The sequence below is a fragment of the Miniopterus natalensis genome, chromosome 6 (genome assembly GCF_054644295.1).
Source record: "Miniopterus natalensis isolate mMinNat1 chromosome 6, mMinNat1.hap1, whole genome shotgun sequence".
Taxonomy (NCBI): Eukaryota; Metazoa; Chordata; class Mammalia; order Chiroptera; family Miniopteridae; genus Miniopterus; species Miniopterus natalensis.
Window position 1 is genome coordinate 71341335 of NC_142086.1, and position 23118 is coordinate 71364452.

The 23118-nt window shown below is 44.7% G+C and overlaps 1 protein-coding gene across 2 annotated transcripts in view; it reads right to left on the bottom strand.

Moving 5' to 3' along the window:
* SCHIP1 (schwannomin interacting protein 1) overlaps nucleotides 1-23118 on the bottom strand; it is a 102039-nt gene that overhangs the window by 78797 nt on the left and 124 nt on the right. Inside the window, exon 2 of one of the 2 annotated variants that reach the window (XM_087818346.1) lies at nucleotides 22264-22956. In XM_087818346.1, coding sequence (XP_087674472.1) covers nucleotides 22264-22938 — 675 coding nt within the window. In that variant the 5' untranslated portion in view covers nucleotides 22939-22956. Of the gene's footprint in view, nucleotides 1-22263; nucleotides 23116-23118 lie in introns of those variants that run through there. The other variant, XM_087818345.1, reaches the window with a different exon arrangement.

The window sequence follows — 23118 nt, forward strand, 5'->3', positions numbered from 1 at the left end:
GCATCCATTCCCCAAACAATGGCGCTCTTACTCCACAACAAAGCCCAGGGATGGAAGGCCTTGGCCAGTGGACTCTGAGAATGTCACCGTCCCTGTGGTGGCCTGGGTGCAGCAGTCAGTCATCCCTCTCTCCGGCTCTGCAGCCTCAGCTCCTTATGCTTATTGCTGAGTGTTCCAAGGAGCCGCCGGGGAAGGATGTGGTTATTCTGCTCACTGTGCTTGTTTCGTCTTTATTATAAATCAATAAACTAACATTGATATTTTACACATCAGCTTGGTAATCTTGATTTATTTGGATCCACCGTGAGAAATAAAATAATCTTTCTTACGATTACAAAATCAGTTTCTGAGCTAGGAGGCTAAGGGGTAGACCCTGGATTGCATAGACCACTGATTCTCAGAGTGGGGTCCCCGGATCAGCTGATTACCCTGGGGCTCATTTAGACCCACAAATTCTTGGGCTCAACCCCAGACCTTCTGAATCAAGGGAGTGGAGGCCAGTATTCTGTTTTAACAAGCACTCCTGGGGGTTCTAATGCCTGCTCAAGTTGGAGAGCCACTAAATTGAAATGACAGAGTTCTTTGGGTGGGCGGCAGGGGGGCTGGGGGGGACTGATGGCTACTTTTATGGCAACTCGGCTAGACCTATGCCAAATTGTTTGGTCAAACCCAGTCTTGATGCTGCCATGAAGGTATGTTTTTGATGTGATTAATTTAAATCCATAGACTTTGAGTAAAGCAAATTACTCTCCACAATGTGAGTCAGCCTCATCCAAACAGTTGAAAGCCTTAAAGAGAAAAGATGAGGTTCCCTGAAGAGGAAGGAACTTGGCCTCCAGACTGCCTGTGGGCTCAAGACAACAGCATCAACTCTTCCAGAATTTCCAGGCTGCCAGCCTGCCCTCTAGGTTTCAGACTTGCCAGTCCTGACAAGAGCAAACTCCTTAAAATAAATCCCTGTTTCTTTCTCTTTCTCTGTCTCTCTCGATAGACACACACACACACACACTATTGGTTTTGTTTCTCTTAAGATCCTTGAGTAATACCAGGAGTTCATAGGTCTAAATGTATGTCTACACTGGGACTAGAATTGTTTTTTTTCAATACTATATGCTCAGTACTTGGCACACAGTAGGTCTCTCTATATTCCTTATGAATGTATGAAACTCATAGAGAAAGGGAAGTGGATAATTTGGCTGGCCCTGAGGACACCTCCACTGAATTCCTGCGAGCAATAAACCGCTCCTCAGGAATCTTCTGGGGAGTGTAGATAAACCAACAGGAAATCACGACCAGGAATAGTTTCCTGTTTGTGAGGTTAATTTCTTACAAGTGGAAGAACACCCAGCACTCAGCAGGCCATTCTTAAGGGCTGTTCTGTCATAGGACCTGCTGTTTAAATGCCATGAGCGTAGACTGCATCTTGTTTCTCATGCCTCGTGTCTAGAGCATGCTTTCAGAGTAGATTCTTATCAGACACTGTTTTTCTGGAAAGCATGGACTTGAAAACTTAATCTCAAATATTGTCTAGTTTAGCATCTGCCCCGATCCACTAAAGGATGCGCTTTCCTGAGTGCTGAGAACAGAACTCGGGGACAAGGACACTCCCCTTCACTTCCACGGTGTACACCTAGTGGGGGCAGCTGGAGGACAGAGGTAGGACTTAGCCTCCAGGCTAGAGGGACTATCCTCAACACAGGTCAAAAGTCATCTTGATTAGACAATTTGAACCCTCTTGGATGATAATTTTATCTGTCCCATGAAATCAGAAAAAGTAATTATTCAGCTAACTTTATCCATCCCCCTGCCAAAGCCCAAGTCAGGTCTCATCAGAGCCACGCCAGGTTTTCAGCGCTGGCTGATTCAGGCTGGCCGAGGGGAGCTGGCCCAAAGCAGTAGGTAGGCAAAGGCGGGCAGAAAGGGGGCGTAGGGCTGACCGACCCCTGGCTGATTCAGGCTGGCCAAGGGGAGCTGGCCCAAAGCAGTAGGTAGGCAAAGGCGGCAGAAAGGGGGTTTAGGGCTCACTGATCCCTCTTCCACACAGTGGTCAGTCCTTAGGTGGAATCTCTGAAAGCCCAGTTAAACCACAGAGGTGGTCTGGCGGAGGAGTGAAACACTAAGAACTAGTTTGTTGAATCTGCTCTCCATTCACTTAAATAATTTTTTTTTTTTAGGAAAGAGATTAGTCATTTCGCTATAAACCTGTTCAGCTCACTAAGTGCTTAGCCCGGGGCAGACCCTGGGGCAGGTCCAGGCCCGCTGACAGTCACCTAGCTTCTGTAGTCTGAACACATAGGCCTGAGCCAGGTGGGTGTGAAGGTGTGTGGGGTAAACAGGGACTGGAAAGTTAGAGGAAGGTGCCTCAGCAATCTCTAGTGTTTACAAAACAATCTATACCCCAAACAAACCAAACGAAAAGGGTTAGAGGCTGTGCAGAGGCTTATTACAATGAACCCAGGCGGGAGCCACTTTGAAAGAAATTCCAGGTATTTGCTGCAGAGTTTAAATGTCTTAAAATAAAAACAATTAGATCTATAATGAACCCTCTCAACAGGAAAAAATGGAATGAAAACTATTTTCTTTCAGAAACTAGCAAAAAACATCTCATTTTTCCCTGCTTTGAGGGAGAAATAACTAATTATGTATTTTAAATGGTCAGGCTGTTTAAAACAACAAAAAAGAAAATACACATACAACAAAACTATAGAAGATGTATTGAAACTTCCCAAGCAAATGAGTATCACAGAACTGAATCTGATGATTTCACATAAACCACGTAATCACTGTCAGAACAAGTGGTTCCAGGGACAGCTGGCTCTTTTGTTTCTGGAAGCAGCAGCCTGCAGTGGGTACCCTGGATGTTCTGTTAAAACTTCTAACGTCCTTTTTATTATTCAGATTGATTAGGAAAATACAAGGTATCCCAAAAACATGTATACACACTTTGAATAATTATTAATTCTAATGGGTTAAATCTGAAAAGAGACATCAATGGAGCTATCAGAAAAAAAGTGTATATACACATTTTTGGATACTCTGCCTATATTTTTCTTTCGACAGAGGTGGGTTGCTTTTTAAGAAATTACCTGTTTCAAATTACATTCTCCTATTGTAGCCCTCACATTTGACACCTCATGTACAACTCATGACTTGTGCAATCCCTGCTTCTCAGCAGCAAAAAACCATGGCCCTTCGGGATGGCTCTGTATTTACATTCCGCCTCACACCTCAGCATTTACCAGGGTGAGGCCGCTGGCTGTCAACTGCTGGCTCTTTGTCAATATTTAATCACTGTGCAGTTATGTAGGGAGCAGGAAACATTCCATCTCCCGATAACATGGCTTTAATATAAAAAAGCTTTCATTACATTTATGGAAGCATGCTTATGCTTTTTAGGAAAGCTATCAAATTGAGAAGATACACAACTGTTCTGATATAAAGTGTATTGCCGCTGGTAGGCATATAAAGTGAATAATACGTAATGGTAATTTTTTTAAGTATTACAAACCTTTGGCTCACTCTAGAACTTTTTTTTTTTTTTTTTGGAGAAGGTTGTTTACAGAAAAACCACACAATACTGGTCTATTTTATATCCTCTAGCCCTAGTTCAGTCTCTAAGTTATATAGCAAAGTAGCCATACTAAGGAGAAAATTCAGATTGGTTTTTGGACTTTTTAAAAATGTTTACAGTTTTGTTTTTGTTAGAGATTTATAAATAATTTCTCCAAGCCAGCCATCAGTCAAAAGAAATCATCAGTAGAAACTGATGGGAGACATCGACTGGACAGGGAGTCCAAGGCTCTGACCCCACGAAAACATTTTGTGCCTCTCCCTTAGCAAATGGCCCTCCTGACCAGCTGAGCACCTGAGCTGGAGACGGTGGCACCGTTTGAACAAGACCTGCAGAGCTCCACGGGAAAGGCTCTGGCGGTACTGACAGGGTCAAGAGGAAGGGAGGCTGCCGTGGACTTGAGTCTGGGAAGCAGACGGGAGCACTAAGGACTGCAAATGCCTCGGCTCAAAGGCACACGGCCCCCTCCGTTCCCTACGCTACCCAACAACCAGGGGGGCAGGGGACACGCGCTCAGCTGGATGACATGCGGCAGGAAACATTTCTCACTTGAAAGCTGCAAACCACAGTTGACATTCAACAGCTTTGCATTGCGGGTGGGTAGAGGGGAGGATTACCTTTCCCTCAGCTCATGCCGGTCATCGGTCATCGGTCCTGCAGTGACAGAGCAATTACCCTTTGGCTCCTCACCCCGACTCCTGGTCCAATCACAACTTGGATGGATGGGGGAAGGGAGGCGCTTCTTTCTCTAACCTCCTTGGACCTGTCTGTAAAGTGTTGGAGTTTCTGAAAGGAAGTCCCAGGTCAGGGTGCTCAAGGCTGGCATCAGGATGCCTGGCTTTCTGCCCCCCAATCCCGTCAGCATCCGGCACTTCAACATCTGAGCCACACCCGGGTTAGTGTGCCCAAGGCCTCAGGTAAAGCACAAACAGCTCATTAGGGCAAAGGCTGGGGCCTCTGTTTGAACATATGCCCAGCCTACAGCATCCAGGACACATGATCAGAAAAACTCATGACTCTTCAATTCCCTTAAATCAAAATACTCAAGAAGTTCCTGGAGCCTGAGAAATTTTTTTTATAACTACATAAAAATATTTTTTTATTTATGTCAAAAAATGTACCACTAACAGGCAAACTACAAACTGGGGAAATTTACCTGCAAAATACATGACTAAGAGTAACCTATTAAGAATTCTTACAAATTAGTAAGACAAGCATCTCAAGGGCAAAAGCCTCACTGAAGTAATTCACAAAATACACAATTAATAAAGAAAAATTTAAACAGACCAGGTTTTGCCTATCATGATGACGAAGAGAGGAGAAGAGAACATAGTCAATGGCAGTAAGCATGTAAAGGGCACTATACAAACTGCTGGCAAAATAACTGCCAAGCTTTTTGTTGGCGACATGATGATATATAACCTTTGGCCTTTCACATTTCTGAATTTCTTCTAAGAAAAGTAAAACTGTATAGAGAACTAGTTAGACTACTAGGGCCAATAATAAGAATAGGCTAAATAAATTATGGTAAATCCATTCAACGAAATACTGTGCACACATTAATGTTGCTGAAATACATGACACGGAAAAACAGTCAAATTTTTCAAAAGCCTTAAATGGAGGCTCTAAAACAGTGTAATCAGGGTGAGCAAGTTTTTGTATATATAAAATGTGTACTGAGAAAGTCTAAGAGGACAGACAGCAAAACATGATGAATGTTTTCCTTTTTATTTATCTGCATTTCTACAATGTGAATGAACTACCTGTATATTTTTGCTTGTTTGTTTTTAATAGGAATTAACAGAACTTGAGTTCAGTAGAAGAATCCTAATTTCAAAGCATCACAGTTTGAATTGAAATGAATCATTTCAGGTTAAAGGCACTTGTTTAAAATCAAACTTTGTCATTTTGCTAGGAACAATTTTTTGAGAATCCAGTGGTCATGTAAATGAGGAAGCAAACAGGCATAAAATGACAAGAGAACAATTGACAAAAGAACTGCAAGCTTTGTTCCAATGGCTATTGCAGTATAATGAGTAAAATGACAACCAAAAACACCTTTATTTTAGTCTTCAAAGAACAAACTGTTATTTTTCTTTTCAAGATAAACATGATTAACTCTAAAAATGGCACTTACAATGCCTCTTCAAAGCATTCCCCCTCAACGGGAAACTTCGCTTCACAGAACCCAGACACTGAAAGGTTTAGAAATAAATTTATATTTTGTTGTCATTATGAGACAAAGTAGAACCCAGCATAAGTCAAAGGAATCCTTCCTGGAGCCTGAGAAACTTAATATTAATTTACTACTGAATTCAAATACCTTCTTCCTAATAAATTCCCTAAAAGGTGCCATTCCCCACAGCACCCCAGTTCTCTGGATACAAGGAGATGGGGTGTCAAGAGAGCAGGAACGTACAACTGTATCTCTGAGCCTCTGCTCAACCAGAGGATCATTACGACCCCTTCAAGCAGGGCGAGTTGGCTTTTCTTTTTCTTTTTTGCAGGTTCTCAATAAATGTTTATTGCATAAATGAAAAAATGCATGTAGAAATGATAAATAGGTACTTTTGATAAAATCGATGAAAATTAACATCACTGATAAAAGTTAGCACCACATTTTTAATTAAAAAAATCTTTCGTGGAGGGTGAGTTTCTGGCTGAGCCTCACAGACTGGATGGGTCTGATTATTAGAAGTAAGTGCGGAGGTGGTGGTGGGGACCTTCAGAGCAGAGAGAAGAAACATAAAGCCATATAGTTATGTTCAAGTGAATTTCTAATTAATTAAAGTTTCCATTTCCCAAAAATTCTCCTACAGAATCACATGGAGGTATAAGTAGATATTATATATCGAGAGATTACAGATATTCAGACATGGCTATAGCTATTAGCAATCATAAGCAGTTACTGTGTGATAAGTCAGAGGCTAAATTCCAAATATTTGGTGCAGCAGTTTCTAACCAAAAGTGGAAAGCACTGGCTCTGTGATTCCACCACAAGCTCAGTTTCCTCGTCTGTAAAATGGGAGTCAGAGCATCTACCTCACCCCACTGTGCGCATTAGGCCCAATCGATGGAAAGGAGACAGCTCAGCGCCTTCCCAGAGCAGGAACTCAATAAGAAATAGCTGTTATTATTATCTTGAAAACAGGTTTAGTTCTCACAGCATCATGGCCCTTCAGCAGCACCTGCTACACGTGTGCTCACGGGACCTATGTCAGCTCCTCCACTTGACTGCAAGCTCCATGAGGGCAGGAAGCTCCGTGACATGACCAGGAGCTCCATGTGAGCCTCTGTTCACCTTTACCCTTCATGCCTAGCACGCAGTAGGCATTCAATATGTATTTACAGACTCAATAAAGCTATGGAGAAAAGTAATGACATATATTAAGGAAATCTTTTGCAGACATTACTTTGTGGACCTTTGTGACTTTGCTTGTAAGCTTCATTCACATAAGCAGTTTAAAAACATAGCTCGAAAGTGAGTTCAGAAAGTTTACCCTTTGGACACTCAGAGACGCACTACATTTAGACTACATAACAACACAGTTTCTACAAAATAAGAAATGGTTGGAAGACCATCTTTAATTCACATTAAAAACACAAGATTCATACCATAACACTAGTTGTTTTTATCCCAATAATCATAAGGAGGCTTGTACTACTATTCTGGGCTAGGCCTGATTCCAGAAATTGCTGATAACCACCACTTCCTTAGACAAAGTCTCAGCTGAAACAAGAGGACACATCTGGACTGTCATCAGAGGGTAACCCCTGTGACTGAGGCTAAAAGCTGACATTTCATCTCAGTATTTGAATTTTGGTATTAACACCACCAGCCACAGGCTGAATCCCTATGTGGCCCAGTTAGCTTTGATCCTTTCCAAGGTCATAGATGACACCCTTAGTCCTGCCCAGTCATCCCATAAGTGGGTACCAGGGGTGACAGGGGCAGGGGAGCAGAGTGAAGGCGTGTGGACTAGATGCCCTGGGCAGATGGGTCATGAGATCTCTGTGTAGGATGTCAGTGTGGTATGTTCTACCTAGGACACCTTCAGGGTCTCTTTCACTGTGTGCATTCATTTCTTCACCTGTGGAATGAAAGGGCTTGGACCAGGTGAGCCCTACGGTCCAGTCCACCTTTGATATTCAGTGATTCTGTGAAGACTCAAAACACCTTCAAGACTTCTATTTAGTGATATGAGGCCTACAACTGTCATGTATGAACTTGAGCCGTAAGTCTAGAGAGTGCCTGCTGTTAACAGTGAGGGTTCCTGATTTAAAAGCAAAAAAACCAACACTGATTTTAAACTCATAGAATCAACAGGCAATAGACATAGAGAAGCAACTGGAAACGTGGGGAAATCCATGGAGGTCCAGAAGCAGAGCTATGAAGGGCCTCCGACTGTTCCTGAGGGCCTTGCAGCGAGGGCTCTAGACCCCAAGTCCTGGTGGGGGAGGGGGGTAGGGCAGAGCTCTTACAGCTGTGGCAGAGCCAGAGGAGGGAGAATCTGGGGCTGAGGTTCCCAAAACATGAGTCAGCCACTTATAATTACCCTCCCCCCAAAATCACACACAGCAAAGGAAGGTAATGCCCTAAAAGGAACCTGGGAGGAAGGGTAATTCCTGCTGGGTGCAAAACCCATGAACATCCCCTACAGAAGGAAGAACCTAAGAGTACAGAGGTCAGTGATGCCCATGTGTCCCCTCCTGGAGCACAGCCTCCCAGGAACACCAAGAGACTACATATATTGAAGCAGCTACTTAAAACATGTTGGTCTAGAAAGCACAGTTTTCAATATGATTATATGGGTTTTGCTAAAAGAAGCCATTTAGATAGTAGTATCATGATCCACAATATATCAAACATGTAATTAGTGAAGGAATTCTGGGAAATGTTAACAAGCCTTAAGAGGAAATCACTGATCCTGTCAGCCAAACCAGGCCACACGCAAAAGCAGAGATGAGTAACCGGGAAACCCTCTCTATGGGAATTCACTGAGTCATGGGGACATCCTCCTGTTGCTGACAAAACTATGCCTTGGGTCCATTCGTAGTTTAGTTTTTCAAATTTGGGTCACTCAATCAGTCAACAAAGAGTGAACATCCCGATATGTCAGTTTCCTTTCCTTTTCCTCTCCTGCAAGTCTCAAACCTCCTCAGAATTTCTAAGCCGTGACATCTCCCAAATGTGTTCCTCACGGATTAGCACTCATTTTTAAATTTTTAATCCTTACCCGAGGATATGTTTATTGAATTGAGAGAGAGAGGAAGAGAGAGAGAGAGAGAAACATTGATGTGAGAGAAACATCTATTGGTTGCCTCCTATAAGGGTCCCAACCCAGGATTGAACCTGCAACCTTTTGGCACACAGGACGACTCTCCAACCGAGTCACCCAACCGGGGCTCATTTTACATCTTGAGTGGCATTTATCCCTCAGGTCACTCACAGCTCTTTGTAGTCAACTGGAACTTACTCCCTTCTGTTACAACTTTCATACCACACACTCAGAGCCTCTGCAATCCCACCAGAAACAGAACTTAGAAGTTGAACTAAGCTGAACAGCTGCTCCTGAGTTAAAAAACCACCAAATAAATAACATTCTAAAGGACGGTGACAGCATGTGGCTGTCCACGAAAGCAGAGAGTGGGCGAGCATGTAGTTTATTTCTACACTTGGGGGCTCACAACACAGCCCCTCACTCCCGCCTTCTTGGTTAGAGGAGTTGCTCCCTCTACAGGCAGTGTGCTGTGCTCCTTTCTCCCTGCCTCTCCTTCTGCCTCTTCTCTTTTTAAAAATGTTTTTTATTTTTAGAGAGAAAGAGAGGAAGGGAGAGGGAGAGAAACATCAATGAGATAAGAGAATCACTGATCAGCTGCACGCCCCCTGCTGGGGATTGGGCCCACAACCCGGGCAATGTGCCCTGACCAGGAATTGAACCGGTGACCTCTCGGTGCATGGGATGACCCCCAATCAACTGAGCCAAATTGGCCAGGGCTCTTCTGCCCCTTCTTTACAGACGCTTTCCCCACAGGGGCAGCTACCCTTTCTGCATAGGAGGGGCCCAGGGATGGCAATCTGACGGGAAGAGGGGCTAGGAGACTTGTCTTCAAAGTGCATTTACAAAGCAAGCTCACTAGCAGAAATTTTGCTCACATTTTACATTTGCTTGAAGGGCTTTGTGGGGGCGTGATGGAGAACACAGTGAAACTCTCCAGTTTCTCTTCAAGCTACAGTCTGTGAGGATACATTACTTATTACCTATAGTTTTAACACAACCTTTTAATTTTAAAAGCTAATATAAATCCAAATAAAATGTCCTTTAGGAAATACTATTGTGCCAATATTCATTTCTTAGTTTTGACAAATGTACCACAGTTAGAAGAAATGTTAACATTAGGGGAAGTTGATGAAGGATATTTGGAAACTCTGTAATGTGTTTGTAACTTTTTGGTAAATTTAAAGTTATTCCAAAATAAAAAGTTTTGTGCTTTTTTTTAAAAAGGGAAGTGAACAATGTTTTCTATTTTTTAAAGGAAAATGAAAAAACATCCTGAACTTGTCTTGTTTGTTTGAAATCTATGCTGACTTTGTACTTAGAGCCAGTAATTCTCAAGAGGAAATAAATATAACTTTCCAACATCTATAATTTCAACAGGCCCCATTCAATATTAATGTAGTAACGGCAATTAAATAAAATCTCAATATGATTCAGCAATATTGAAGTTTCATTAGATGCCATATAACAACAAGACATTTTTATCAAAATTCACCCCTCCACCACCCTTGGGAATTAAAATGTTCCCAGGTGAGTTTCCAGCATATAAAAGAACTGAAGCCACGTATCATGCAGTGTGTGTGTGTGTGTATTTATGGCTAAGATAACTTGCTCTTAAAAAGACCTTCATTATTCATAAATAATGAAAAATAAATCACGATACATTTCCTTGAATCCAAATAACAAGTCAATTTTTGAACTGGTTTGAAGATGAAAGAGACAAGTAAATTCTAAGAAATGGGATGTCAATAAGAATTAAGTGAAATAGAGTAAGTTGTGTAAGGTAGCGCTTACTTTTTCCCTGGATGTTATTGTTTCAAATTAAACACTTGAAAAGAGGAGGGAAGCTACTGTGGTGTCAGTAAATACCAACACTCCATGAGTTTTCTTTCCTAAAATCTCTATTTCTAGAATCTCACCAGACCTCTCAGCAAGCCACCCCCAACTTGCCCCACCTCATCCCCACTTCAGTTAACTCATTTAACAACCTCTTTGGGTCTCAGTTTTCTCATCTATAAAATGAGGAGATTGGGTTGAGTGTGGGATAAGAAACTGGTGGCCCATAGGCCATGTTTTGATCCACAGATTTGTTTTTCAGCCCCCAAATTATGTGTTTATTTAAAGTTACTTGCCAAAATTCCATATTGAAGACATTTCTCATCAAACCATGGCCTGGGTCTTAGGATTCTCCTGACATATCAGAGGGCTGTGACTATATTCTGGCATGGTGACAGGTCAGCCAGTATGGAAGAACAGCTGTCGTCCTCCTGGTCACCACAGTCTTACTCCAGCCTGGCCCACTGCTCTCATTAGACCTCCATGGCCTCTGCAAGCATCTGGTTTTGCCATCCTTGCCACCCTTCCAGCTCTACGATTCTGATTCCCAGGGTCAATGTTTACTAGAAAAGGAGAGTTTTAATTATGCTTCCAGTGCCCTGGGGTCTTACTCACGTGGTAGTACAAGCACAACAATGGTGTATTTACTTTGCTGAGCATTCCCGTATGAAACACAGGAACAGTAAGTCTAATGCTGAAACTGCCAGACCACAGTAGGGTAGGTATTCAAAAGCCTTCAAATGACTGCTGCCTGCAGGTCTTCTGGAATGAGAGCTTCCTTCAAGGGCTATTTGGGTCAGACTGCGGAGCCACTATAGGCTGCGTAACTACTAACAGGAGATCACTGGTTACATAATTTAAGTATTCAAAAATAAAATCCCGGTGGTCTTCTTACTCCCTACAGAACCAATTTTAGAGTGGAAATAAAAAGAACAAAGCACTTAAGATGCAACTACTCACAAAATGTCAGATCAAGTCAAAATGGACCAAAAATTATGTGAGATGGCACAAAGGAAAAAAATTGTAATTTCCATAAGTGGCATAATTTTTAACTACTGGTGCCATGAGGAGAAAAACAGAAGGCTAAACTGGTTTTGAAACTATTTGAAAACATGTTCTTTTTATAGGAGTAGAGATTAGCCTTTAGGTTCTTTTCTAAGAAGACACTGTGCCAGGTTCCCACAGCGCCGGGCCCTTCTTATTTTGGAAATAAGTTTAATACTCTTTCCTGGATGGGGAAAAGGGGATACAAGCTATTAAGCTGCTGGACTTGACATTAAAAATGCCCCAGCATTTCATAACACAGCAGCTCTTTGGGTTTTGTTTTTATTTTTTAATGCTCTAACCTCAAATCTAAATTTACCACACGGCTGAAAGTCTTAGGAATGACGAGGAAATTACCTCATTCCTTTAAACTTTTTTAAAGACAGCAGAGTTCTTTCCCTATATGGCAAACCAAGAAGAAAGCAGAATCCAGGCACATTAATTTAGTAGCTGCCACAAACTACTGTTGTTTTGCCTGGGCATGTCTACAACCTGTTTGTGAGCAAGTGGATGCTGGCCACAGCTAGTCGGCCAGGGAGAGTGCCTGTCGTCCTCTCTCTGTCACCATGAGGGGGCCTGGCAAGGAGCCTTGGCCACCAGAGGTGCCCAGCACTAATGAGTCACCTTCTTATGGGCTTTGAATTGGTTCTGTATGCACACAGGTAAACCTGCATAGGAGTAGAAGCAGAAACAGAGGCAGGCTGAGGACCACGGGGTGGGGGTGGGGGTGGGGGTGGGGGGTAGGGAGGATCCTAGAGGAGGAGGCAATGGGGTGCTCTTCTGAGGGGTTAAGAGGAGGATCAGGTGGGCCGGTGTGCGCCACGCCAGCGGAGGTGCTGCCTGGACCTGGCCGCCGGGCTGTGGGGTGAGCTGTCTTCTGCCCTTCCTCACGCACCCTGAAAACAAGCCCAGCCCACTGACAGACACAGCATCGCCTGGAAAAATCCAACCCACACACTTTCTTGCTAGAAGCTTTTAGTAATCCTTTGTATAAAAAAAAAAAAAACAACCAAGTCCATGAATAACTCAGACATTTATTTCTACAAGGAAGAGTTTTGAAGGATCAATCTTCTCTATTAGGACATGGGCAATAAAACCCTCTGGAATTGATGAATTTGTAGAAATCAGCTGCCCACTAATGCATTGCTTCTTGTAATCCATAAAAATGGAAGCTTTTTCTTTTTTTGGTATACTATGCTAATATTCCAAGGAAGAGATTCACAATCTCTTTCATGAACCATAAATACTAAGGAGAGACTAAGAAATGGAAGGGGGAAAAGAACACCATGATATTGCTGATGATGGATATACCAAAAAAGGTCATTCAGCTACAAATAAATATAAAATATTGGGGTGGAGATGTAGGGCTATCTGTGAAATGTACAGATACAAGTGGCAATTATTAGGAAATCAGATATACAAACCAGACTAAAGAAAACTGATAACTCTTTTACCTTCCAGTAAGCTTTGCTTTGATACAACCTCACGTCAGTTAGATGTAACTAAAAGATATTTTATGAGTGCTTTAGAAAAACCATCAACCCTGCGCTGAACAAACACTGATCAAGTGCATTCCTATCACCTGGGCCTAGCCTAAACCACCACCTTCTGAATTATATACACTTTGTAGAGAACTTACCACAAAAGTAGGAAAAATGGGAATAACCTAAAATGACACAAAAAATATTGAAAAACAGGTCCTGAGGTGAGAATAAAATTAGGTTGAGTGCATGCATGAACAAAAACAGAGAAAGACAAGTGACAAAGACTGGTGATAGAACATGCTTGACATAATTATTTGACAAATATAGCCCGGCTGGGCATGGCTCAGCGGTTGAGCATCGACCTAGGATCCAGGAGATCGGGGTTCGATTCCCGGTCAGGGCACATGCCCGGGTTGCAGGCTAGGCAGCTGATCAATGACTCTCTCATCATTGATGTTTCTATCTCTCTCTCTCCCCCTCCTTTCCTCTCTCTGAAATCAATAAAGATATGTTTTAAAAAAATTATTTAACAAATATATAAGGAGAATAACATTCCTCACAAAAACAAAACAAAGGAAATAAGCAAACCAAGAGCATCTGAAACAATGAGAGCTCTTACAGATCTGGTGAGACTTAAGTGAAGGACAGTGACAATTACAACTGTCCTGGACCTGATAAGAAAAATTAGTGATGACCTAGCTCTACAGACTTAATTGGGAAACTCAGAAACACCACATGGGGAACATAAAAACCCAAGCCATCACCTTTCCTGATGTCCATTTTCTGTGCCTTGCTCTCACCCATTTTCTAACAAAGTCAGGTGTCCCAATGAGACTATTGTATGGGCTGTTTCTGAACTCCACAAGTATCTTCTGGATTTTGTCAGTTCCCCTTTTTGAGGGGCTTATAATAAAATATTCACTTGAAACTCTGTCTAGATGGAAGAAATCTGTTTCTACTTGTGGGGCAAACAACACAGAGATCCTTCCTCCTCTATCTTTCTGAATTGGGCACCCCCACATAGCCCTGACAGTCAATGGATGGACTTTGTAAATGGAAGTGATGTGCAGAAAGGCACCTGAACCCTGGCTGCTGCTTTCTCTGCCTCCTACAACTCAGTTGGCTCCTTGCAAAGTTCTCAAGAGCCAGTCAACAGTCGTCCCCTAGCCCTGGGACAGGGGAAGGCTGTTGCCCAGTGCTGGAAGGCAGGGTGGACAGCCTGGAAAAGCTGTTTAGTGGTGAGAAAAGAGCAATGACAAATAAAAAATAAAATAAAAAATCTGTCAACCCAGGGAGAGGACTGTTCTGTTGGTAGAAATATACACAGTGATGAGGCTGAAGTCTGAATGGAAGAAAGCAATTTTATAATTGTTTGACAACATGGGTTTAAAAATGAAAATGAGAAACAGAAAATTGAAAACTTTTCCACCAAGTGATAAAAATTAGAATCCACTTTCACTTTTGAAGATCTTAAATAATGAGACTGGACCTGTCCTCCAAATTAAGTTTTAAAAACGGCAGCAGTAGCTGAAGAGGGCAGAGCTCTTGAAAAGTGGAAACAGTGATTCAGGGGCCTGGAGGCTGGGTCAGGCCTGGGCTGTGGAAGTTGAGTGAAGTTTAATCTCCATAGACCTGTTTCCTCCTTTGGAAATGGTGGTGAGGGTTTGATGAAATGACCCCTCAGATCCTTTCTATCTTTAAAATCCTATTACTTTTCTACTAAAACTGCTCAATTTCATAATTGACACTTGAATGTCCACAGAAGTCGTGTGCAAAATAATCTCCCAGCCACTGACAGTATAAAGCGTCATCTGTCCTAACAGCTCAAGGAGCATAAAGCAGCTAAAGAAAAGCATTTGCAAGAGCCCTTTTTGTTAAAATACTTAGGACTGAATTTCAAAAGTAAGAGAACAAAACCATTCATGTCTTCAGGGGGCAAAGGTCCAGCAGTAAAAACAAATTTATATTTTAAAATGCAAATGCAATGTTACAGAGTTTAGACAAGCTTTTAAGAAAGGAGCTAGAATTACTATTATTAGCACTAATATGAAACTTCAGAGTGTAGCAGTTTTGAGTAAATTTTAAAACTAAAGGGTGTTACAAAATACATTAACTGACCATAAATAAGCATTCCTCAGGAAATGCCCAAGCCTATGTTATGTATGTCTTTGATGGAGAGGAGGGTAGATAGCAGACATACCCACAAAAAGATAGCCTAGAATATAAGACAATGCCACTGAAAGTGCCTGGAACCAGAGCCAAAATTGACAGGTTTGGTCTGAGTTTTGTCAGGCATGAGACTTTAGGCAAATCCCTGAACCTCGCTGGGTCTCGGTTTTCTAATCTCTAAAATGGGAATAATAACTGCCTTGTCCAATTTCCAGGTGTTATGAGGAGCAAATGTGATAATGAACACGGAAACATTCAAAACCAGAAAGCCTTTTAAAACCCAAGTATGAGGAAGTGGCACACAGTGGAACAGAAGTCTGAGGTTGTTCAGAGCTGAGATGATCGGGTACAGCGTCCCCAAAGAGGAGGGGCTGTGGGTGCGAGCAGGCCTGGGAGAAACAAATGCGAGGCGGTGGAGACACAGTAGCAACAGCGCCTGACCCCGCGACTCGCAAGGGGCTCGTGCTGGGCCTTCCCTAGTGGAACAATGCCAGGCGACAGACCTGGAGTCACAAATGCAGGCAGAGCCAGAAAGGAATGGAGCAAGGCCAAGGTGTCGAAGGTGAGACGTCCAGAGGGCTCAGCAAATACCTGATGAGGACGCATCTGCATCCACTTGCCACATATGCACCCTGAAAACTTTCTTCAGGGCGTTTTAAAGCACCGCCCCACTACATGCAAGCCAATTGGTAGGCAAAGATTTCACTGAATCCACTACATTTCAAAAGGCTGTTCAACAAGAAGGTGAATCATCTGATGGTGCTTTATTACATACAACCCCAGAACTGCGGTTTATCTGAAACCTATTTTTTAAACCAAATCATATTTCTTTGAAGTCTTGAGTACACCTGAATGGATAAAGCAGCCTTGCAGCTCTTAAACAACATAAATTAGAAAAGCAGGCAAAGATGTCAATAAACATTTCAAGGAGAAGGGTCAAAGCACAGAATACATTAAGCGCTGGTAATTTCTGATTATGGTAAAAAACAAACAAACAAACAACACAAAATGATTTTATCACTGCCACGTAATGCTCTCTAACGACCAGGAATAAGTGATAACTGCATACCACACAGAATGTTTTCACTGCTGGGTCCCAGGCTGCCGAATCACATCGCTTATTAAACTTATAAACTTTACTATATTTTGTAGGAGTAATAAAGGCCTCTTAACTCAGTCTATAAAAAGGGAATTCATGTAATTTAAATATAGCCCAAGTAAACAAATACTTAGCTATTCAAGCTTTTTTAGTGTCATTGACGGGGAAGGAGAACTGGGTTGTAATTCGCACAGAATAATACATGAAAATAACCTGTAATTAGTACCATTCTAGGAAGAAAGGTAGGTAATTTAACGTTTGATACTAGTTAATGGTATAAACAAGTAAAAGACAAATTATTTTCAAGTGCTTTAGAAATAACTTCATCAGGAGAATCTTTCAATTAACATGTCAATTAAAAATTTTCTTACCCTCTCATTAAATGGGGGAAATGCACCTGTCACTGGCACTAAAATATAATAAAACTGGAATTAAAACGTGTGCCCGACTGGGTGTGGCTAAGCGTTTGAGCGTTGACCTAGGATCCAGGCGATCGGGGTACGATTCCCGGTCAGGGCACAGGCCCTGGTTTCGGGCTCGATCCCCAGTTGGGGGCCTGCAGGAGGCAGCCAATCAATGACTCTCTCATCATTGATGTTTCTATCTCTCTCTCCCTCTCCTTTCCTCTCTCTGAAATCAATAAAGATATATTAAAAAACAACAACAAAAAAACCATGTAGGGTCTACAGCTAAAACTCTTCTCTAATTTAAAAACAAGTCCTTTCCTTTTTGAACAATGGGTGGAATGACTTTGGCTGCATGGAAGATGCGGTCCAGGTGCTTTCGCATTGTTTTAAGAGAGAGGGCAGCAGCCAGCCCAGTCACCTGAAGGGAGGTGTCCTGCAAGGCCCAAGGACGCACACGGGGTAGAGCAACCAGTGGGAGAGAAAGCCAAGGTTATAGTGACTGAATTAAGAATCATGGCGATGGCAATGTAAAACGGTACAACTTCTCTGGAAAACAGGCAACTTTCTAAACAGTTAAATACACACCTACTATATGATCCAACCGTTCCACTCCCAGGTATTTCTCCAAGAGAAATGAAAGAATATATCTCTACAAAGACTTCTATGTGAATGTTCATAGCACTTTTATTTGTAATAGACAAAAACTAGAAACAACTCAAATGTCCATCAATCGGGGAATAGGGTATAACCATGAGATGGATCACTATCTAGCAACGGAAAGTATGGAGCTATAAACATACGCAGTAACACAGATGAACTGCAAAATAATTATAGGCTGAGTGAAAGAAGCCCCACAAAAACTGAGTATGTATTACATGATTCCACTTATAGTCATTTCAGAAAAAGCAAGCTAACCTAGAGTGATAGACTAAGACCAGTGGTTGCCAACGGACAGGACTGGGGGAATTACAAAGGGGTACAAGGACACTTTCTGGGCTGAGAGATATGTTCATTATCTTGATTTTAGCAATGGTTTCACAAGTGTACACATGTCAAAACTCACCAGATTGTACAAGAAAAAGAAAAGAAAAAAGAATCCACAGGAGAGAGTTATGGGAGAAAAAATGGAAGTGAGTTTCCAGAGACAAAACAGGCTAAACACAGACCACAGATCCTGAAGGAGAGAAAAGAGTGTGGAAAGATCACCGAGAGAAAGAGGTAAAATTATATTCCATTTAAGACAAGGATTGAGGCAGTGGGCACACCCACCGCACTTGGTGATGTGTGGGAAGCCCCTTGAGAGAGAGAGTGACGCTCTGACAAACTGAGGTCCCGGAGAAGCAGGAGAAAGGAGAACCCCTGGTTTCCCTCAGGACTCTCCAAGCCAGCTCACCGGAGTCGGAGTAGGCAGGGAGATGAGAGCTTGGGATGGGTACAAGCACATGGGAGCCCAACGCCCTTACATTCGCCTCCCTGGTTCTAAACCTGACCTCAAAAGCCCAATACCCAGCATCCGTCTTTACTCCATAACTGTGGCTGTGTGTGGCCCTTGAGCATTTACACACTTGAGGTGACACAGGCCCAGGGCAGGACTGTGAGAAACACGTGGATACCAGATGAGCAAGGGCTGGCCAACTGCAGGGGTGCTTCTGGGAGGAGTTCTGCTTGCTGGGGTGAATGTCCCCTCCTCCCAACCTGCATCAGGCATTTGGTCCAGGCACAGTGGAGCTACTGGGGAAAAGGCAGTGAAACCAAGTAACCTCACTGCCCTCAAGGCTCTGATCTCAAGGGGGGGGGGGGGGGGTTGGGACATCAAAGAGGGGTTTGGGTTGCCCCAGGTAATGTGGGTTTGCCTCGGAGCAGCAGCCAGCTCTGAGAAGACAGCAGCAAGTTAGGTCACTGAAGTGTTTCCTTCAGAACTCCTCTGGCACCTCCGTGCTCTGACATCAACATTTCCTGGTGGCATCCAACTTCATGCCCCTCCACTGGCACCTGGCATCCAGGGAGAGATTAGCTGCTTAAACCCTTCGAGAAGAAAAGGTCGGCCCTAGGTTTCAGAGCCCACCTAAGCAGTGTGAGTTTATTTTTAATCTGCCTCTAATTTTCCCTGATTGCCAACACGTTTTTGAAACCTCAGTCTTTCCTTCTGAGTGTATTACTACAGCCGAGAGAGAGAAAGGAGACCTGGGCAGGGCGTGAGAAGATCCGCACTCTGTCACGGTTTTGCTCTGCAGAACTCAACGTTGTTCCATTAAAACAAACCCAAACCAAACCCTGTCTATGAGAAGAGACACGAAAGTAACGGATTCCGGTTGTTTCTTAGTTTACTTCTATCCTTAATATCAAGGAAGCGGAAGAAGGGACTAGTCATCAGGAAACCCTTTAAGTTACTTCAGTAGGTGGGAGCTCTTTCCTTTTATTTCACATTATTTTAAGCATGAAAAGAGAAAAACTAGGCTGGTGTCAGCAGAAAGGACAAAACCGCTTTTAAAGGTCTCTCTGGGACCTTAGAGAAATCACTGAACAACTCTGGGCCTCAGTTTTCTCAATTGTAAAGTGAAAGGGGTGGTTTAGGTCTGTGGTGTGTGGGTCGTGTAAGTCCTTCATTCATTCATTCCGTTGATAAATTTGAGAGTGTAGTTCCATGTGGACAGATGTATATCCCAGGCAGGGTCGCAGGTTACAGCAATGAAAAGATAGGCAAGAACCCTGCACTCCAATTCAATTCTAGAGAGGCTAAACATGAAGGCGATCTAAACAAGGTAATGTCAGGTAGTGATAAGCCTTAAGAAAATGCACCAGGAGTGCCTGGGTGGGGCGGAGTGCCTTCCTTTACTTAGGGAGTATGGTCGGGGACAGCTGCTCCGGGAAGGTGGGAGTTGAATGGTCTGGAATGATGACAAGTTCTCAGCCACTTGATTCCTAAAGAGAATGGACAAGAGCCCTGAGGTGGGAATAAGCTTACGTGGTTCCCTTCACAGGGGAAAGAAAACCTTCTCCCCCTTTCTCATGTATACCCCTCTTCCCAGTAGTCCGTAATTTCATTTATACACACTTTTTAAAGAGTAGCAAAAATATCATTTGATTACAACTACTCCTTCAAAGACAGGCTTCTCTTCTATGTAACTCCTTTGTTATTCCCAAATTTCTGTCCTCATGGTTATAAATTCTCCCACTTATTCCAGGGTTTTCCAAACTGTTATGATAGCAATCCATAATGAGAAAGAAATCCTACATTGTGACCCAGTGTATACATGAAATTGAAACAAAAGTTATAAAAAGCCAAGCTGACCATGAGCAATGCTCTATAGTACATTCTATTGTATTTCATTTTTCTTAAATGCTAAGGTGATTTCAAAGGTAACTTACTTTGAAAAACACTAATCTAAACTAACATTAGCTAGTAATTTTGTTCAAAAACAAACCAAAACATGGAAAAACTCAAAATTAAACAACCTCAAAGGCCATCTCCCCTCCCCCTATTTCTGTACTCATACTTGTTTTAAAGCATTAAAACCCAAATTTCTCTGACTTGTGGAGGAAATGCCCAGAAGGGACATTTTCAGGAGGGTTGGGAGTGGTGTGGGGGAAGGAGAGGAACCCCAATATGCAAATTGTTCACTAGGTGAGGACAATTTGCCTTTGGCTTCAAAGATTGCCCAAGAAGGAAAGATTCACACAAAGTCTTCACAAACACAAGAGGGGTGTGTGTGTTGGCAGAGGAGAAGCTGTCAGCAAGCCATTAAATTTTAAGTGCCCAGAGGGGTCTGTCTGCATGTCTACCTCCCCTCTCCACAATTCCAGATCCACGTGGACAGATATGTAACTGCAGCACTGAGAACCATACCTCAGATTTAGCATATAACACAAGGGGTGCTCAATTACATTTTAATAACTTTTGAATAATGGAGCTCATTGTCACCATCAAATCCTAACTTCACCTGTTATTACATTTTCCTGGAATCTATAAATGTCACACAATAGTAACGAAAACTTATCTTCAGGTCACTGTTTAAGTCCAGGGGGGCTTAATGAGGCCTTTTTCTCAAGCACTAAGCAAGAAAAGGCTGTTTTCTATTGCAAGGTACAAGAGCTACATTGGCTGTAGTAGGATTCCATGTCTGCCAGTGGCCGTGGTAAACCTGGGATTAAAACGAGTGTGTTAATTTAATAGGTAGATTCTCAAGGGACACTAACCAGTGGGGTCTGTCAGCTAAGGGCTCTCTCTGATGGAAACCGTGCCAATTTCTCTGTGAAACGCAGTTACCATCCTCACCCCTGAAGTCAGAAGTGCATGCACCCAATTTCCAGTAGCCCCAGGGCCCTGGAGCCGAAAAATTACACCTGCAAGCAAGCATTTTCCCACACTGCCACACAGCTGCCACCACAGAAAGCAGCTCATTTCAGCTGTGCCCTTCAGCCCCATTTAGGGACATCATTAATGACTTCAAATTACAACTGTTGCTTTATCTCAAAACAGTGATAAATAGGGGAGGCTACATCCATGACGCTTTCTTTTAAATCATTTATCTGCTCTCCTCTCAGGGGCACAAAAGATGTTGAGACAAGTCCGACCCTGTGAAAGCTTCTTATAATTGCAGCCCTCTCTCCCCCTCCCCCCCACTCCAGCACCCCTCCCTCTCTGGATTTCCTGCACGGAGGCGGTGACCGCGGGTGAGGAACTGCAAGAGGCTCCTTTTTAAAACAAGGAGGATTCATCGGAGAGCGACCGAGTCAGGCGACCGAGGCTCAAACGCCGTCGTCATACTAGCAGACCATTCACAGGATTCCCCCAGGTCAACAGCAGGCCGGGTTTCAGAAAGGAAGAGTCTTGGAGGAGGGTGGCCACCCATTCAAACCCGGAGCATGCCGACACGCGAGATGGAGCCAGCCCTGCTGCCAGCCCAGAGGTGCGGGCCGGCGAGCGGTGCGTGCGCACAGGGCAGCCCGCAGGGTGAGACGTCAGTAGCAGCCAAGGGGGACCCCCCACGGTTGACAAAGCCACAACTATTACCACTTCACGTATCACCCGCAGGCACTGGCTGCGGTGCCAAAATCTCCCCGGATTTATTTTCAGACAAGTGACTCAACCTCGTCTCCCTAAGTAATTCCATTAAAATGAGTCGCCGGTTCCACTGACCCGACTTCCCGCGGCTGCCCGGCCGCCCCTCCCTGCACCCCACCCACCCTGCAAACCCAGACAGCTCCCAGACGCGCGACGTACCCCCTGCGAGCGGAAGGCGGGCGCCCGCGCCCGGCCCGGCCTCGGGGGAGGAGGGATGGGGCCGCGGGCACGCGGGCGGGCGGCGCGCGGGGCGGGCGCGGGCCGTGTACGCGTGTGTGCGCGCGTGGGCACGCACCGCGGCCAACTTACTGAGGTGGAGTTGGTCCTCCCCAGGCCCTGGTTCCGCACCTCCTGCTCCTGGAACTGCAGCCCGGCCAGATGCTTCTCCAGCGCCTCCCAGTCCATTGGGGGCACCGGGGGCTCCTCCGGGACGCACGTCCCGCCGTCCGTGGGCTGAAGGCAGAGGCCCCCCGCCGCCGGGCCCCGGCCGCCGCGCCGGCCCCCCGCCGGCTGGGGCTTCTGGACCGCCCGGCGGGGGCCTCGGGAACCGCTCGGCCAGCCGGCCACCACCACGTTGCCATTGTGCCTGAGGTCCTGGGGGTCGTGCGGGTGGAGGTTGCCGTTGGGTACGGGGGGCGGCATGGCGGTGGCGGTCCCCCTGCCCCCGCCGCCGCCGCGGGTCCTGGCGCTCACGCCCCCCGGCTCCCGGGCGGGACAGCGGCCATCCCGGCACCCGCGTTCGTCGTGCTCGTCCTCCGGTTCCTCCTCCTCGCCGTCCTCCGGCGCCCACTCATCAATCACCTTCTTCTGGTACACCGGGAAGGGCTCCTCATAGTCCTCCAGGGCAGACACCAAGTCCAGGCTGCCCCCCGGCGACGGCGAGGATTTGCACTCGGAGCAAGGGGTCACTTTGGTGGAGTTGGACTGCGAACTGGCGCGGCTGCTGCTGCTGCTGCTGCTGCCGGCGTCGCTGCCTAGATCCATCCCATCCTCTCGGTAGTCCTGGGGGGAGGAGGCAGAGAGGGTGAGCCGCGGGGTCGAGCGCGCTCCGGCCGCCCGCCGCCCGCCGCCCACGCCCCGGCCCGGCGCCCCGCGCCCGGCTGGCTGGAGGTGCGCCCCGCCGGCGGCCTGGGGGCGGAGGCCGGCACCAGCCTGAGGCATCCC